The 19205-nt window shown below is 40.9% G+C and overlaps 1 protein-coding gene across 4 annotated transcripts; it reads left to right on the top strand.

The window, feature by feature from the left end:
* Positions 1-580: 580 nt before the first annotated feature.
* On the top strand, positions 581-12249 carry PLSCR1 (phospholipid scramblase 1). Of its 4 annotated transcripts, XM_036389273.2 has the most exons (10): positions 581-661; positions 2306-2423; positions 3086-3114; positions 3908-3976; positions 5483-5640; positions 6659-6701; positions 7774-7994; positions 8788-8949; positions 9971-10132; positions 11325-12249. In XM_036389273.2, exons 3-10 carry the CDS (start codon positions 3108-3110, stop codon positions 11355-11357), a joined length of 855 nt encoding a protein of 284 aa, XP_036245166.1. In that variant the 5' UTR covers positions 581-661; positions 2306-2423; positions 3086-3107; the 3' UTR covers positions 11358-12249. The 4 variants fall into 4 exon arrangements, with proteins under 4 accessions (XP_036245166.1, XP_036245168.1, XP_054371944.1 ...); XM_036389275.2 differs by lacking the exon at positions 581-661 and having other exon boundaries at positions 2222-2417; XM_054515969.1 differs by lacking the exons at positions 581-661; positions 2306-2423 and having other exon boundaries at positions 3072-3114.
* The last annotated feature ends 6956 nt before the right edge of the window (positions 12250-19205 follow it).

The raw sequence follows: 19205 nt of genomic DNA, 5'->3' as shown, positions 1-19205 counted from the left end.
ATGCATGCACCAATTACTGTGATTAATTGATGTGGTTTACATGAAATACAGTTTTCTTTGAAGAAACTTTCCTTCGGGATACGTGGACACCAGCAGCTCCAATCTGATGTGCATGAATGTACAAAAGAGGATGCAGAAGGTCTGTTCATCAGAGCTGTTAATCAGGGCGTGAGCCAACTTTCCCCAAGTCCTTTGTTTCCCAGACAATTCATTGTTGCACGTTCTTCTTCCTGTAACTATGAGGTCCACATAAATATATTTTTCCTCCTGAGATCCTGCCTTATAAACAAGGTAAAATTGTTCCAGATACATTTGTTCTCTTTTCAGGGTGGATATAGAACTTGCCGTTATCACGTGTATGCAACCTGATGTCCGCTGACTAAACGGCAGAAATTGAGTTAATTAATTAATTAATTGTAAAGGGACTGAATCAGCGTTGTTGCCGATAGACGTGGAAAAAGAAAATGTCACGAATAGCGAAGCTGTTGAAAAAGCGGCGTTTCTGGGCAGGGCTGGGCTCCGCGCAGGAAACTGCTGCCAGCCCTGCCCTCGCTCCCGCCCCGCAGCGCTGGGAGCTCGCGGGACGGACACGGGCACAGCGGGACACGGGCACAGCGGAGCCTCCTCAGCGAGCGGGGCTCCTGGCAGGCGCTCCCGTCAGGTATCCCCGGGCTCTCCTCACGGGATGGGCCGGGATCCGCGGGGCTGGGGCGGGGAGCCCCCGCGTGTGTCCGGCTGGGCAGCGCGGCTTGGCTGGAACTGCTCCCTGCAGAGGAGGAGCTCGCTGGCAGCGACTGGGTTAAGGGAGGTGCTGCTGCTGCTGCTGCCCGGGCTGTCCCGGAGAGCCCCTCGGGCGAGGCAGCCGCGGTCCCGTGCCCGGGGATGGGGCGCATCGCTCCTTGTCCCGCCGAGCCTGAGCCCCGCGCGGGGACCGGGCTGTGCTGCCCGGGGCTGGCGCTCCCGGGAGAAAAGCCACTGTAAGGGACAGGGGATCCTTCCGTATCCTTCTCCGTCAGAACAAAAAAAAAGAGTAATTCCTTCTCTGAATAATATTTTCTTAACATTGAAACCAACTCATTGAAATAGATCAATGAGATGATTTTTTAAGCATACTGTTTCTCCAGTGGTCAGGGTTCAAATCCAGGGGCTGAACAGTCTAAGAGAATGCAACGTTAAAAAAAAAAAAGAAAAAAGCCTCAAAAGGAAAACTATTGAAACTATTGCATGCCTCTGGTTATTCAGCTTCCTGCTTTTTGAATATTACAACTTCTTGGAAATCTTGGAAAGGGCTTGGCTTGTTGTGTAACTAAGCATGTTTATGCTTGGGAGCTTACATTACATTAACGTGCTCTTTGCAACATTTTACTGAGCTGGAGAAGAAATGAATCTACTTGTCATGCTAGTATTCTATTTTTCTGATAAAAAGCAGAAGACCTATAGTTAACATAATTAGGACATAATTACTTGCAGCATATCTAGTGACATGCATCAGGCTAAGGGACATGCAGCTGGTTTATGTAGTTCTCAAAATGAGAAAGTGACCAGAAAGAAACATAGGCATTCATAAAAAAGGATCTAGGGATGAAATGAGGGCTGAGCTTTGTAAAATCCTTATTACTTCCTACTACAGAGCACATCAACCTTTTCTAAATCCTAGATTGTACAGTGGCTGGTGTGTGTGATTATAGGGACAATGAAAGATTCTGGACGATTACAAAGCCTTTCTTTTAAATAAATCATGTGATTCTCTCTCTACTCTCCCTTTACCAAGGGGTTTAGTTATAATTCTCAGTATTTCATTGAAGTTCATGTTGCTGGAACATTTCACTGCATAAACTGATCTTTTGCTAGTTTTATTCTTCTCTAATTTGTGATATTCCTACATTCCTACAGTGACTACAATCCAATCTACCCTATGACCAGAACCCAATTAAAGTATGCGTAGCAGGACAGTGAATTTGTTAGTAAAGAAGAGTTAGTAAAGTAGAAGAAGGAGTATATTAAAAAGGAATTTAAGAGCAACTGAATCTGCATGACATTCCAGAAGCAATCAGACATCACCCCGTGAGAGCTGCTTTTACTCAGAGAATGAAAACCAGGAAGGAATTGCTTTCAGTTTCACTTCCCAGCTTTGACCAGCCATCCTCATTGAAATGAAGTAGTTAGAAGAATCATAACAGACAAATTATATTCATGGTTTAACTTGAATTGGATTATTTCTAGAGAACAACTAGATTTATTTTTTTTTTATTTTAAAGTTTTCAATCTTATTAAAAATGAGTGCCTGTACCATTCTTTTTTACAGTTCCATGTTTTGATCTCCTGGCTGTTTTGGATCTGTCTGTAATAGCAGTTCCTGCTGTTGCCTTGCTTCACTCATTACCCCAGAGAAAGAGATAACTCTCAAGGTTGAAGCGGTATCAGTAAGTGGGGGTTTTTGGCTTTTTGTGTGTAGTTTTGGTTTGGGTTAGATTGTTTTGTGCGGTTTTTTGTTTGTTTTTTTTTTTTGGGGGGGGGGTTTGTTTTTTTTTTTTGGTTTTTTTTTTTGCTGTGGGCTGTGTTGTTTGGTTGGTTTTAGTTTTTTTTTTTTTTTTTTTTATTTCTCTTGGTAACCACACTTTGTTATCCTGTGAAGGCAAATATTGGATATGTGTTATTTAGTAGTACCACTAGAGAAATGGAATAGCTTGAAGAACTGGTTTACCTGAGCAGGTTTTGTGGGCAACATCAATACACTGAGCCAGCTGCCCTTAAATTACTGCAGTAAATTGTTCATATGAATTACAGGATATTTCTGAATGGCTGCACAGTGGAGTCTTGCACATCCCAATGCTCTTCTGAGTTGAGGATGATTTCAGGATACCCAAAGCATGACTGTAGGCATAGAAAACTCAGACTTAAGTAGTAGTTGAGACATAGCCTAGAAGGAAGCTGAGATATTTAAGGGTTTTTTTGCTTGTATTTGTAATTTGACTTTCCCATACAGTTTAGAGAGACAAATATCTTTTATCAATAATAGAGAACTCTGAATAGCTCTTATGTGAAAGTATGTAAAAAATCATGAGAAAAAAATGTTCTTTTGCAGAATTACAAGCAGATCTTCAACAATGCAAGGTGAGTAAAATATAACCAAAATGTCAACTTTTGCTAACATCAAAGCACATTCAAGCAATATTAGCTTAGCTATTAGCTTACCTTCTAATTATATGAAATATGTATGAACGCTTTAACCTGAAATTATTTACATTTTAAAATGGAAGATTTTACAAAATGTAGAGCTTATATTTTCAGATCTTGATTTCTGAAGTTAAGCAAAAATAATAAATAATTTAGTAATCCTGAAATTCAAGTTACTTATTATTAAAAACTGAAGATGGTAAATGTTTTTAAATCCATAACACTTCTCATCTGCTGGTGAGGCATTACTGTAATCTGAACTTGAAGAAGTTGGGAGAAAAGGTTTTACACAGAGGGGAATGGCTCTCTGCCATGTTCTGTACTGGAGGGCAGCCTGTCAGTTCCTGGCAATGCTTTGAATTCAAGCCTCTTTCTAAATATCAATGAACAAAAGCATCTTTGCTCCAGGCGGAGTGAACTGACCCTGCTTGGACTGGATGATCTCAGGAGGTCCCTTCCCAGCTGAACAGTTCTGTGATTCTGTGACATCTTCATGACATCCTGTGCAGTACCTGTCTTTTTTCTGTGCTTTAAGGACCAGAACTCCAGTCAGTTTTGTTGATGCATACATTGCTCATCAATACAATCTTGATGTGTATTTTTGCTGTACAGAAAACAGCTGCCTAGATTTTGTTCTGTGTGTACTCTGGAAAAGAAGTCAGTGCTGGGGATCTTTCACCCAGGGCAGGAGGAAATGATCCATACTCAGAGTGTATTTTCATTCTTCCAGGACCTCCACCTGCCACAGCACCTGGAATGCCCTATGGCTCCCCTCAGCAGGTCCCTGGGGCTTACCAAGGTGGGTGGCTTGGTTACAGATCTGTGAGACCATTAGGAAATAAGCATGGGGAATATGGGGTTGGAAAAGGGTGATCATCTCCAATTTACCTTTCTGCTATTAATTCTATGGAGTTTCTTTTAACTTCTGTTTTGCTGAAAGGTCATTTCTTTCCTTTGTGGTTCTACATTTTAGTATGTGCTAAGCAGGGGTAGGAGTTAAAAATGTCAGGTGTTCCTCAGTGGTCACTGTGGGGAGTTTGCTAGGCAGGTTTGCTGGATGTTACTGATTGCAATTCATGTGCAGCAGGTTCTTACTGGTAATCAGACTTTTTAATTGCCATGTTACTTCAGTGTTTCACTTTATTTTCCTATAGAAGTACAGAAGTGAAGAAAGAATTGTTTTTCTCTTGCAGTTCTGCATGTATTCAGTTCCTGTTTCTTACTCTGTTGCTGTACTTTGCAGGTGGTTACACCTTACACTTTCCCTCACTTGCTCTCTCCTCTTCTGTCTCGTTTTCTGCTCCACTTCAAAATGCAGCACTCCTGAACAGCTTCTCTCATTCTGGCAATGATTTCTTTCTGAAGAACCAAATCACAATAAATATCTAACAATCAGGCTCAGAGCATAAGTCAGAGGTAAAAAGCAAAATGTTTGGCCAAAGTTACTGTGCTGTTCATAAATTAAAGCTTGTGCATCCTGGGACAAGGCACTCTGAGGTGTGTAAGTACAGCTGGCTGTAGCAGGGAGCAAGCATTCACTGCTTGTGCCGTGGAAGTTGCAGGGGCATTGTTATTTTGAGTAATTGTATGTGCACACACTTGCCCACAATAGCAGTAGGTAGTTGGTTTGCAAAGCCTGTGCTCAGACATAAAAGTGATTTTGAATTCCCAGGGGAGGATTCTTCTCTGGGGTCAGTGATGTGGCCACCTTACATCACCTGAGGCACCATGGCCACAGCCTGAACTTTCACGTGCACTGGTTCATGTGTTGTAATGTATTGTGAAATTTGGTGCTAAACTGGTGTGGCCTGAAAGTCTACAAGTCAACTGGTTTGAAAGCTATAGATGAACTTTGCTAAAAGGACATTTTCTTTCACAAAAGTAGAAGGTATAGTTCCAGGAAAACTTTGTATTAAAATTCCTCATTTGCTCAACTGACAGTGCATAAATGCCAATGCTTTTAATGTAATTTAAAGTATTCTTTCTTCTCTACTTAGAAATAACCTTAATTTATTTATTTCTGTTTTTTGACTGTCTTTGTGTGAATGAAATTTCTTCTGTATTTAAGAATGGTGCAATTTTTTTAATCTATTTGGTTTGGTTTTGTGTGAGGCATCAGAACCTCCCACGACAGTGTAACTCCCTTCATGAGAGTTATTGTATTCATAACTGAAATAAATAAGGTATAAGGATCTCCATAGTTCCAAAGAGTTAATAAATTACTCTTTTGAAGATGGACAGGGCAATTATTTTCCAACATTTAACTTTCATAACCACATCTCTCCTACCATGCCAAATGTCACAGGTGCAGGGAACTATGGATTCCAGGCACAGCCCATGGGGTTCTCAGGTGGATTTGTCCCTCCACCTGTCCAGAGCCAGCCCACCATGGATGGGACAATCTGGATGCCTATCCCTCCTTCTATTCCCAACTGCCCTCCTGGACTGGAGTACCTCACACAGGTACCTGCATCCTTCCTCCTTCCCTAGAGATGAGGCATTCTGCTCTGGGAAGCAGCCTGCACCCATGAAATAGCCAAATAAAGCATCTGGGTGTGATGCAGCTGAATAGGCTGCTGCTTGTGGGCTGCTAAGTGGAGCCTTTTCTGTTGTCTGAATGCAGAGATACCTGTTAGAGATGCAGCACTTGTTCATGGAGTATCTTTCTGGAAAGTAGAGTGTTAAAGGATGAGAGACAGAGGTCTCTCATACATCCCTCCCATTTCTGAAGTTACTCTTTGGGAGATGTAATGTATTTTGAAAAGGTGCACAGAATAAATGCCTATTATATGGGAAACTCTAGCACATTAGAAGCACTTCATTTTCTATATGATGCTTTCTTCACACCTCTTAATATTGTTAGTAGAGCTGCCAGTCATACTTCACAGCATAGAGAACACTAATAGCAAAATAAGAATTGTTTCCACACTAATGAATATGTCTTTGTAGTGTAAAATACGGTTCATCTCAGCACTGGAAAGATTAATACTGATGTATTGCTGCCAGTTCTGCAAAGTGCTAAAAAAAAAAAAGGGGCAAAAAAAACCCCACTAATGAGAGGCTGATTTTCCCCTGAATTTTCCTTAGAGCTGAGCAGTATCTGGGCTTCTACTCTAAAATACCCCCATTTCCTGCTTTTGTCTGTGTGGAGTCTCTGGGACATGATGTGAGAGCTCTCTGAGGCTCTGAGTCCTGAAAGGAGGTGTGTGAGCCCTGTGTGCTTGTCCCCAGACCAGTTTGGGTTCAGCTGCCCCCATCAGCTCCGTGCCCTGGAGCACTCTCTGCTAACCTGGCAGGGGACAGGCCAAGGAGGGGAGTGAGCTCTTCCATAGCTTAGATGGGAGATAATCTGCCTCTGCACAGGGTATTGATCCATACATTTTAATTCTAAAATGAAACAGCAGTGATTCTTGAAATGACAGTTTTTCTCAGTTGTAACTTGTTAACTGTTTCTTCTGTTTAATTTTTCAACCATGACCAGATTGACCAGATATTAATTCATCAGCAACTTGAAGTTCTTGAGAGTAAGTACAAAGTATTTAAATCTAATAATCCCAAGAAGAGTGAAGTTTAGGCTTTCTTTGACACTATTTTTAAGGTGATTACCACCTTTGTCTTGTATTACCTGTCTCAATTCCTGCAGAAGTCCTGAAGAAGTGGAGGAGAGGAAGGAAAAATAGGAGGGAAGAAGATTTTCAGCAGGTTCCATATCTCAAAAGATACACAGCAATGCAACTGAATAATCTTGGTTATAAATGCTGTAGTTGATATATAGCTAAATATAGATGAAGCCACACATTTCCAATGTTACTGTTAACAATGATTTCTACTCTCTTCCTTACTTAAAGATTTTATTTTCTGTCTTGTCATATCCCACCTAAATCCATGGACTAGCACGTGGCTTTGATCCCTTTTACAGGCAATCTTGCTATTTTAGCAAACTGAGTGACTTTCCTTCTGCTCCCCTCATTCTGTGCTTTAAGAAGATCCAAGTTGTGTTATCAGTGCCTGTCAAATAGAAGGAATAAAATAGACCACACATCCCAGATAACCTCTAATATTACTGCTGCATTTTTCTTTCTGGTTCTTTCTACAGCTTATAAGAGTGCTCTCATTTGTTATAGAAATTAATTAAAATTTCTGTCCTGGCTCTTGTTGCTTTTGATGTGTGCTGCTGTAATTCTTGACTGGGAGGGTTTTTTGTGGCTTTCTTATTCTGAACTTATTTGTGCCCTTTTCTGGCTTCACCCCCAAATTCACAACTCTCTTTAACTCTTATCCATTCAATTCTCCCCTGAGAACCTTCCCTGCTGTGCTATTGGTAATGGTGGTGCTTATTCAGGTGCCTGTGGACCGGGGTGGGGGGGGGACACTGGGGACAGATGGGAATCTCAGTTTTTTCCCACATGTCCTTGCTCATGGTGGCTTCTTCCCTTAAACTTCATCAGGCTTCACTGCTTGAGGGTCCTTTCCATCATTTCCCTTCGCCAGGAGCTGCCTCTGACAGACTTTGAGAGAGGCTTTGCCTTCCCAAAGAGCAGGAATTGTCTGACCACACCCTCCTAGGAATTTAGCTGGTTTTTCCTCCTTTTTCAGTTGTGACTGGCTTTGAAGAAAACAACAAATACGAGCTGAAGAACGCCCTGGGGCAGAGGGTGTACTTTGCAGCAGAGGACACTGATTGCCTGACCAGGAACTGCTGCGGGCCCTCCCGGCCCTTCACCGTGAGGATAACTGATAACCTGGGCCGCGAGGTGATAAGGCTGCACAGGCCCCTCCGCTGCAGCGCCTGCTGCTGCCCCTGCTGCCTGCAGGAGGTGAGCTCTGCCTCTCTCTGCCTTCCCCCTCCTCCTCCTCAGACAGGCACCTCCTGTGCAGCTCTAAGGTGGCCTTGTCTTGAATCAGGAGGTGAGGTGAAATGAGTCTGGGTTTTGCCAGTAAGGGGTGGGAAGAGAGATCCGTGGGGTTCTTGGTCTAGGAAGAGTGAAGTGAGCTGCAGCACTTGGGCTCGCTGGCCAGTTCTGATTGGGGTAGTGGAAAGTCTGACTGAGCAGCATGCTGGGGAACTTGTGGCTGGTGCTGAAATCTGCATTTGGAATGGAACAATAAGGCAACAGCTTTCATAGACTAACAGCTAGTTTTCATTTTACAGCTCTGAAAGCTATAGTGGCATTCAACATAGGAGATCATGAGGTTTTTTAAATATTAACATAATTCTGGAATGATACAACTTCTGAAACTCTAAGTCTAAGCCTACTCAGAGCTCCTGCTGAGGCATTTGTAGTAGCTGCACCCTACAATGCCTTCACTGAATGCTTTTGGGATATTCATTGCCTTTCTTTCACTGGACTTTGGTCTTTATATTGTGGATGCATAGTTTGTGTGCCTCCAGAGCCTGAGGAGTCTCTTACTTTTTTCTTGAAGGCAAAAGCTGAATAAGAGGTCTGCAATCTGAGTGGTCTTCTGAAAACACTCACAGCAAAATGCTTTGTAAGGCCAGGTTGTTGTGGAAAAATAGGTTGTTTTTCATTTGTGTGCTGGTGTGGGTTTTGTCTCACTAGCATGTGACAGCATGATCATTCACTTGGAGGTTTTCTCTTCCTTGTGAAGCTGGAAGTCCAGGCGCCTCCAGGAACAACAGTTGGTTATGTTGTCCAGAACTGGCATGTCTGCCTGCCAAAGTTCACCATTCAAGATGAGAAAAGAAAGGATATTCTGAAAATTAATGGCCCATGTGTTGTGTGCCGGTGTTGTGAGGACATTCATTTTGAGGTATGCAATGTAAAAATTGTTTGCATGTGTCTGTTTTGAGATAGTAGTTTGGTATTAGTTTGTTGCTCAACTTACTACCTATCAATTGAATTGTATATATTAAGTAATTTCTACATCATCTTTTAATGCTGGTATAATCAAATGACTTCTCTAGATACCTTAATTACTCTAGATAAACCAGAAAAACTTCCAGAAATTACGTGTTAAAGCCACTCATCAGTGATCACTGAGAATTCTCTGTGACTGCACAGAAATAATTGTTATATTTAGCAGCAAAATCTTTTTGAATCTGTTATGTCAGGGTCTAAAGAAAATATAATAAGCTGTATCAGGTATTTATTAAAATTACTTCCTTCAACCCCTTATTTAATCATCTAATAATCATTCAATGAACTACTAAGTTAAGATAATTTAGACTTGAAATACAGAGTTGAATGAGTGAAGAGTTACAATTTTCCTTTTAAAATAATATTGGTTAATGCAACATTGTTTTTGTGGACATTAAGAAAAAGATAACAAAGCTACAATTTAATGTTTAAAAAATGTTGCAAATAGTTACTACAGCAAATTTATATAATTTTATTTTGGAAATTAATCTTTCACATGACCCAGAAGAGTGGCTCTAACTTTAGAAAACGTAATGTTGTCAGAGGGCTAACCTCTGCTTTTGAGCAGAAGAATGTAATTTGTTTAATTTTCACTGGAGCGGTTCCTGATGAGTGGCAAGAGAAACTAATTCACTGTCCTGGCTAAAAGACACCACTTCCAGCAGAGTGTGTATCCCAGCACCATCAAGGAATTGAACTTCCCAGCCAGATTCAGAATCAAGTTCATGCCTCTGATACTTTAGACCAACTTTCTGATAGTCTGATTGCCTTTTGGTACAAACCCTTGCACTAATTACTGTATTAATTAAAATAACAGTCTGAAGCTTTTAAATGGATCTATTCCAAAATGGATTTGGGAATGTTATGAATGACAGGTTTGATGATGCTTTTAAAATTTTTTTATTAAACTATAGGTGATGTCTCTGGATGAGACTTGTCCTGTTGGGAGGATTTCTAAGCAGTGGACTGGTATTGTGCGGGAAATGTTTACAGACACAGATAACTTTGGAATCTCATTCCCAATGGACCTTGATGTGAAAATGAAAGCTGTCATGATTGGTGCTTGCTTCCTGATTGTAAGTTGTTCACTAATACATCAACATAAACTAAATTTTTCATCTCCATGTTTAAATTGTGATGGTAAAGGACTTAATTTTGAGCTCCTTCAAGTGGGTTTCAGCCTGTGAACTTCTATGTGTAAAACTGACCACAAAAGGCAGCACAGAATTATTTTAGACAATATGCTTATTCTAGACTACATGCAGAGATAATTGTATTTAATAAGAGTTTCATGTTTGGTGGGACTGAAAAAATGAAAAGGGAAGACTTCTTACAGACTCGTTAGCAGAGGAAAGCAAATTTCTGGATGGTGAAAGCAGAAAAATACAGATTAGAAATAGCCAAGAGACCCATTGTCCAAAGCCCAAGCAGCCCACTGGGCTGGTGGGCAGCTGAATGCTGCAGCCACTGTCTCCCAGCTCTCTTTGGAAGCATGTGAAGCACTGGACTGAGCAGGATTGATGCTCTCAGAGCAGTAATTTCCAAATGGAGGGACTACTGTGGAGGCTGAGCTCATGGAACTTGTCAGAGCACTTCTCAGCAATAGTCAATAGTGCAGAGCAGCTCAGTGTCCTCTTTGAAAGCAGTGTGGAACATGCTCCAGTGTACAGTACAATTCTGCATCAAGGTACCGTTCTAGAACATGCACTGCTTCTGTGCTGGCTGGGCTGCAGAGGGACAGGAAAAGGCCCTGAGTTTGGAAAGGTCTCTCCAACCTGTGACAGCCCTGAGCATGAGCAGGGTTTTCTTTAGCTGTGTGTGTTCCTGTGCTACCAATGCATCAAGTGCGGCATTAGTGAGTGGGAGCAACCTGGACTTTCAGGCACAGAAATGGGGCCCCCACCAGTAAACTAAAGGCAGCCATTATTGTGATGGACTCCAGTCTGAGGGAAAATGAGAGGGAATAAGTCAGGTTGAACAAAGAGCAGAAATCCAGAGTAAAGGAAGCATAGCTTTGGCTATTAATTAATTATAAATTGGAAGTTCCCATGTTGGTCTTTCACTATCTTTCTGTCTCTGTGGATGTCCCATTCTGAGAGACCCAGGTGGTGAGGGCATGGCAAATGTGCCTCCCCCTTCTTCTCAGCCTTTCAGGTTTCTTAGAGGAAGGTGTACATCAGGTGCAATGCAGCCAGGGGATCTTGGAACTAAGAACCACATTTAATAATTGTAATTATTTGTTTTGTTTGCCTTTTTTTGTCCCCTTAGGACTTCATGTTTTTTGAGCATAGTGGTAATTAAGCATCAGCAAGCAGGAGTTTTGGTAATGAAATCTAGATGTTCTCTATGGAAGGAAGAAGAACATGGATCTCCCAACTTTCCAATGAATTGCTGACCTCCAGTAAGAATATGAGAAATGTACATGTTATAGTTACATTTCTGTAAGCTAAAAGCTTTATGGTCTTATCTATTATTTTTTAATATGGTGAAATAATTTGTAGTATTCAAATAAGAGCTCTTTATCTGGACAGATCAATAATATCATTTAGAGAAATGTATAGCAACCTTTTTTTCCCCCAAGAACTCTGCAATTTTAAAGTAACTAATTATAGTAGTTATTTATAACTACTATAATAATACTTTGATTCCTAAAAGAGAGGACTACTTCTGTATTCAATATTAATAATAACCTAAGCCTAATAAGGAGACACTGATATTTTCCTGGGTATTCTTCTTTGGTAGTTTTGCCTTGGTGTTCACATTCTGTTGTTTCCATCTATCAAATATATACATTCAGAGCAAAGGAATGCACTTGAACAGAACTATCTGGAATGAGTGTAAAATATAGTTACTCTGGTGTCCTGGGTGTGTGTGAGCTGGAGTTTATTTCCCCAGCAGCCCTCACAGAGCTGTGCTTTGCCCTGCTGAGAGCCCAGCAGTGTTTTGGTGCAGCTGAGCAGTGCTGGCCCAGCTCTTCTCTCCAGCATTTCACCTTATGGTGGTGTTTGAGGGTCCCAGGATGAGGGAAGAGATGACAATCTTGACTCCATGTTTCAGAAGGCTGATGTATTATTTTACAATATATATTATATTAAAAGAAAATGATATATTAAAACTATACTAAAGAAAGAGAAGAAAGGAGAATCAGAAAGCTAGAAAGGAATGAATAATAAAAACCTGTGACTGACCAGAATCCCAACACAGCTGGACCTTTGATTTGTCATCAAGTAAAAACAATTCACGTGCTGGGTAAACAATTCTCCAGATCACATTCCAAAGTAGCAAAACATGGAGAAGCTGAAGCTTCCCAGCTTCTCAGGAGAAAAGATCCTGGCAACGGGATTTTTCATAAAATATGTCACCACCTGCCTTGAGGAGGCTGGGAGTGGGCAAGGTCCTAGCAGGGGACACAGCCGGGCCAGCTGGCACAAATTGGCCAAAGGGGCATTCCACAATGTATGACATCAGCTCAGGTATCAAAGATAAGAAAAGGAGGAGGAAGGTGTTGCATTCAGTTTTTGCAGTGTTTGCCTTCCCAAACAATCACTTCCATGCTGAAGCCCTGCTTCCCAGGAAGTGGCTGGGCATTCCAATGGGAAGTACAGAATAAAATCTCTCTCTTTTTTTTTTTTTTTTTTTACTTTGTTTATGCACACACAAACTTTTCTTCTAGTAAACTGCTTTATCTTAACCTACAAGTTGTTTTGTGTCATATTTTATCTCCCCTGTCCCTCTGAGAAGGGGAGGCATGGAGTGGCCTGGTGGGCACCTGGCGCCCAGCCAAGGTCCACCCAGCACCTCTAGTGATGGATATATTCTCAAATATGACTCCTCCTGAGCATGACCCAGTTTTCTTATTTGGGCTGTTCTGAAACTTAAGCCTTGCATGTTCATCAACAGAAGTGTAGAGGTGACAGGAAATAAAGCTGTCTGTGCCTGCTTCTGTTTCATAATCCTTTAATAATTGCCTTGTGCAGGAATGTGGCCTGAGGCAAGGAAAAACTGTTAGTTACTTCTCAGTTTCTCCAGTCCTCTGTGCTCCTCATTTAGTCCATGGTTTTCACAGATTGTGAGTCTGTCTGTTGTTTTGAGGGCACAGAGTAAACAGAACAAGTGTTCTGCATAAACAGAGCAGTTTCACTTCAAAAGCAGACACATGGAATGGCAGGTAAACTTCTTAGCATTTTTAGCTTTATCTAAATTATTTAAATATTTTATTTAAATGTCCAAGCAATGGATGAGTTGCAATTTCTTACCTGCACACAAGCACATGCACAGAATGGTTCTGGGCATCCAGCTGTGGGGAGAAGTCCTTGCCAGTATTTTCAGTTGCATTCTAGTCCTGCTGAAGAGTCCTTCTGTTCAGTATTTTCAATTTATTAGTTGCTTCTGGCCAGTGAAAAAGTAAAAAAAAAGAGAAATGCCATTGCTGCTGGGTACCTGGATTCTCTTTGATGTTGGAATAATTGTGCAAATTTGGGACAACAGTCCAGACTGTTCTGAAAGTCTTTAAATTGTACATTACTCCTTGTTAAATTAGCTTCTGCTGCTAAATTTCTTTGTATATGGAGTTGCTGGAGGTGCATTTTTGATTCATCAGCACTATTCTTAAGGAATCAACTAAATATTATAACTTAGTTGTTGTAAATGAAAAAAAAAAATATTTTGTGCTTTATTGACCATCTGTTAATGAGGAAATCCAATCTTGCTAAAATCTGCTGAAATTTTCTGGCTCCTTGAGTTAGGAGTAGAAGGTACATGTATTAGAAACCAGACCTGTCCTCTAGGGATTCACTTGGCTCAGTCCATCATTATTATTTTTCCTGCAAGGGGTGACACACAGCTTCATTTCTGTCTGTAGCTCTGAAGTCCCAGGCTCAAGCATATTTGATCCCTGCACTTCAGCAGTTATTCAAATATTTTTATAAACATTGTTTGGGAGTATTTGAAAATACCTATTTACTTCCATGGCAGGTGCTGCATAGAATTTAAATTTACAATTTGCATTAGAATGAGCTCCATGGCTGTTTGAGGGATGGATGGAATAATATTTTGCAAGTAGACAAAACAGGGTTACCTTTGCCTTTGGTGAAAAGGATCTTGTATTCTAAATTCATCTGCTGACATTAAACTGGGGGGGGCATGCAAATTTAAGTGAGGTGTTAGGAGGTTGGCCTCATAGGACATAACCACGAGACTGTTTTCATTCCTCCAAGTAATTAAAATTTTTTCATTCCATTTTTTTTTCTTAGTTATTCACCCTAAGTCCTGGAAGCAGCATTGTTCCAATAATCTTGCACACAAAATTATGTAGAAAAATTAATGTACATCTCTGTAGGGCAGTAAGGAAAGAATGGGAGAATGCAAATCATTAAGAAAGATCAACCTCACATCAAGATGTGTAAGTTGATCTTGTAGTAATTCTTGTATCTTAAGAATTTCAGTTGCAAGCAGTAACAATTGTGTGAAGCCTACTCAAAGCAAATATATCTGTGCTTACACACAGGTTTCTCAAATACAGTGAAATCCAACAGTGAAGTTGTGTAAGTTTTACTGTTGCCCATTTAGATTTTTTTGATTTTGTGCTGCTCAAGTTTAGTGGTCAGATTGTTGCAGTTTATTCCTTACCATGTATTTAGCAAATCAGGTGAAAATTTAGATAACCTGAGAGAATAAGTGAATCCAGCTAAGGAGTAAGAAGTGGCAGCTAAGCATCTTAGATTTGCCAGAATTGTGGTAAGAATTGGAAAGAAGTTCTGCAACCTCAGATCATAAAACAACAGAGAGAGCATTGGACTTGGAGGAACTTTCCATCAGCTGGGGAACTGGATAACTCTGGTTATACACCTCATAAACTTCTGTCTTGTGAAACAGTTCACACTCTTTCATAAGGTAAAAATATTGCATGGGAAGTCCTAACTAAAGCTGTCCAGGGCTAACTCCCTAGTTACCCAAACAGTATCTTATTGCCTTTAGCATCTCATTTTTCAATGTTGCTATGTAATTGAAAAATGGTTAGTCTTTAAATTTTTCAAGAACTTCTGGAGACTTGCTCATTTCTGAAAATCTGTTAAATGAAGAAAAAATCATTCTTTGAGCTGTCTTTTTTTTTTTCATTTTGAAAGAATCATAACAACATCAATATTTAAGAAATCACCAGTCCAGACCTCTCCACTCTTCATCCTTCAGACAATAAGCAATACAATGATTTAACCCCCTGTCCATAAATCCAGGCTGTGGATCTGCATTAGAAGATTTCCAGCATGCTGCCTGTTATTCAATAGCATCTCAGTGAGATTGAGCTGTTATGTAAAACCCTTTACAGAGTGAGATTTGCAGATGGATTTTTCTACCTCTGTTAATGACCTTTCCATCTGTGCCATCCTGGTAAGTTTTTTATCTCTAGTTGCAGAGGAGATGCAGTCACTTAATAAAACCCTGGGGTTCATATCTTATTGAATATTATTGAACACCATATATTATTGAATATTATTATTGAACACCATAATTTATATGATGTTGCTCAATAGAAAAACATAATTAATTCCACTTTCCAGAAAACAAAGTTATAAGTGTTTAAAAAAAGTGATTTACTACTTTAGTCATAAGCAAGATTGGGTTTTTGCTAATAACCTTGCTAATTGGAAAAGAGAAGGAGCATTGTTTTAAAGTATTAAAGTATGACAGTTTGCCTTTTAAAAATAATTTTATTTCATATTTGCAAGGTTCATAAAAGAGTCTCCTTGGGTCTTTTTGTTGACCCAAGGACAGCCTTTACATCCCTCATGTACCTCGTGCTGGCTTTACTAACAAGAATAACTTTGACCAGAAGCTGAGAGTGGGAGAGGACTGCACAGCAAAAGATGAGTTAGGGAAGGAGAGAGCAGCTGGTTTCCTGAGCTAAATGAACTCCCTCTACTGTAGGTGCAGGGGTAACTCTTGGGAAATGCAAGAGATAATAAAGAAAATCAAATCTTTGTGCAAGGGAATTTACTGTAAAATTTCATGGTTCAAGTGTTTCACTGCTAATGGCCATTGTATGAGATGGATGTTAATAATTTGCCAGAGGAAATGGTGAAAGCAGGATTCAGGGAAGAAGCTGTGAAACCAGAGACACCTGAAGATAAGGAAACCTCCCACAGCCAGGGCAAGGAATCAACTCTGGGCTGCCTCAAGGGGAAACCACCACTCCACCACAAGGTAAAGAGCCATGTTAAGCAAAAAGCAATCACGTGGTTTGATCTTAACTTTCATGAGGCAGGAGATAAAAAAGGTATAAGAACTGCAGAGAAAATAGCCAGAGGTCAGAGGGAGATTCTTCCTCTAACAAAGGAAAAGTTCAGCTCTCCCAGGGTGGAGGGAAGAGCCCAGCTGGTGGAATGCTGTTGGGTCAGGGCTCTGCATGTACTTTCATGGTGTGTATGGTGACACATGCCATGTTTTTGTGCTGGGGTTCAGTAGCTCCCTGTCACCATTCACAGGGAGACTTCCACGTGTTACTGATTTTGTTCTGGAGACAATTTATCTTCTGGTTTATAGCTATATTTGACCTACCACCTGACCTACCACAGGTTTAGTTTGTATACAATTTATACCTGATAACATTATTAAAGACAGCAATGAGGAGAAAATATCCATGAAAACATTGCAGCATACCAAAGAGGAAGAAGAGAGGAAAACAGGGACATACAATGACTGTGCCTCTTATTTTTCGATGGGTGGCAGTGTTAGCACAGAAATTATCTTTCCACTGCTTAAACCTGGCTCTGAGATCTTCAGGCAGTTTCCTTAGATGTCATTCTGATTTTCTCAGTGGAGGAATTTCACATTACACTATCTCCAAAGTATGTATTCCCTACATGAGTGTGGAAACCTAGATGTGCCTTTCCCACCAAAGCAGCAAAATCCTAAGCTTCAAATGCAATTACACACCACTAGGAAAATTAAAAAATGTGCATGTTAAATCATGATTGATTTAAAATGCTTAGACAAAATACTGTGTAATGTCCTTAAAGTTGCATTAGGCTTGGTAAATGGTATAATTTGGAATTGGACTATGATTTCTGACAGAATTTACTATAGAAAGCAAAAAGCTATTAATATATCACAGCAGGGTGCATCAAGGAAACAGGCTGATTTCATTGCTGGTTTAAAGTCACTGATTTATGTCTTAAGGTGCATTTAGCCCCCTAGACATGAGATGGCTCAGTGGGAATGGCTGTGGTGTGGACTGTCAGTCCCCCCAGCTTTGGTTTTGTTTTCATCTCTCTCTCTTCTTTTATTTTTTTATTTTGTTAAATTTAAACTTGCTGCTTATGCCTCAGCTGGTTTAACCTTTAGCTGGCCTAGTTATTGAACCAGGGCAGGTGGTAGCATCTGAGGCAGTCGATATTTCTCCTTTGTTGCTTGCCTTTTCCAAGGAGCAGGCAGACCCTGGTGGGAGGCTGAGCACAAGCACAGAGCTGTGTGTGCCAGGACCTCGCTGCTCCCAGTGCCCCTGGTGCACAACCACCCTTAGTCCCAAGGGCAAATGCATGCCAAAAAACAAAGGTGCACTGGGCTAGTGCAGTGCAGGTACCACTGGTCAGGAGCCTCCAGTTCCTTGATTCCTGTGCTGCAGAGGGAATGCCATGGAGATGTTCAACCTCAGGAGAATTCCCATGCAACTGCACATCACTGCATGGACAAAGGTGCAGTTCAAAGGGAAGTGTGCAGCCACTGCAGCTCTGCCATGGCACTGCCTGTGGGGCTGGGAGGCAGGGCTGGCACTGTGGTGCTTCACTGAGCTCCCAGGAGCCCCAGGAGAGAGCTGTGGGCAGCAAATGCTGCATGGAAACTCCCAGGATAACTGAGGCTTGTGCTGAAGGCTATAGTTAAAGCTATCCATAAAAAGAGAAGTATAAACAAAAGGTAACTTGCTAATTTAAATGACCCAGTCATATATTTTGGCCCTGAAGACACTCAAGACTTTGGGGCTGCCTTGACCTTGGGGTTTACAGCAGCATTTTGCTGGTATTGTGTCTGACCAGCTCATCAGTACAGTAGTGTTTTCTAATTGGGGTCCTGGCTGCACGTTCCTGCTCTGAAGTGTAATCCTGCTCTTTTGGAAGTGTACAGTTTCTCCTGAATGTGGGGATTTTTTTGGCACAATTTGAACAACACAACCTCCCAGGGTATCTGACCTTGCACAAGCATTTCTTTGTGCTGTCTGCTTTCTGTTTAGTTGTACCCTGCTGTACAACTGAGCTGTCATGTTCATCACTGAGGAGCTGCCTCCAGCAGTCTGTACATGCTGCAAGTTGTTCCTTTGGTTCTTTATGATCTTTCCCAAGCTCAGGCAATATTTCAGCTCAAGTTCAGCCTCCTGCTCTTACTGTGGCTCCCTCCAGCCACACATAACCACACAGAGCAGCACTTGCTCTGGGGACTGTGAACAAAATGAATCCTCATACTGCAAGAGTGTAGGTCTGGCAAAGACCTGCACATCAACACCTAAATCCTGCCTTCCTTTGCTCCTGCAGCCAATCTTGCTTTTTAACTGGTATAAAACTTTTTTTTTTTTTTTTATCCCACTGCATATGACTGCATGAAGAGACTGAGCACACTGTTTTATAGTCTAGTTTTTCTGAGAGCAGGATTTGTGGCTCATGGAAAATATAGGTCTTTCAGCAGACAGGCTGAGCTTGCCGACACTGTTTATGCCTGAATTCTGCTTGGTGCCAGATTGGGACAGAAAAGAAACACAAGCAAAGTTTTTCAGCACAGACAAGGGCTCACTGTGCCCTGTCCTTTCCACTGAACAAACTTTGGAAGGGCTGTTAGAGGTGGTAAGCTAATATTAGATTGCACCAAGAATTAAAGCCAGCCATTGAAATGAACAAGAACTTACCTATATGTTGCAGAACATTAAAAAAAAAAAGGGAAAATATAGGAAAATAAAAGAAAAAAGAATTAGTTAATGTGGTAGTGGTAGAGAAGAAAGCAAGACAGAAGAAGGCACAATCTGTTGAATAAATCAACTAAATTTTTGTACAGTGCTTGTGCTCCATTTATGGTGTTCAACTTTTTAAGCAATATGCGTAGCTGAATAAAATATTTGTGCAAAATTGCATATTAATGAAAAGGAATGAAAATAAATTTAAAAATTCA

The sequence above is a fragment of the Molothrus ater genome, chromosome 10 (genome assembly GCF_012460135.2).
Source record: "Molothrus ater isolate BHLD 08-10-18 breed brown headed cowbird chromosome 10, BPBGC_Mater_1.1, whole genome shotgun sequence".
In the NCBI taxonomy this organism is placed as follows: Eukaryota; Metazoa; Chordata; class Aves; order Passeriformes; family Icteridae; genus Molothrus; species Molothrus ater.
Note: the sequence above shows the minus strand (reverse complement) of the source record. Positions and strands in the feature narration are given on the sequence as shown.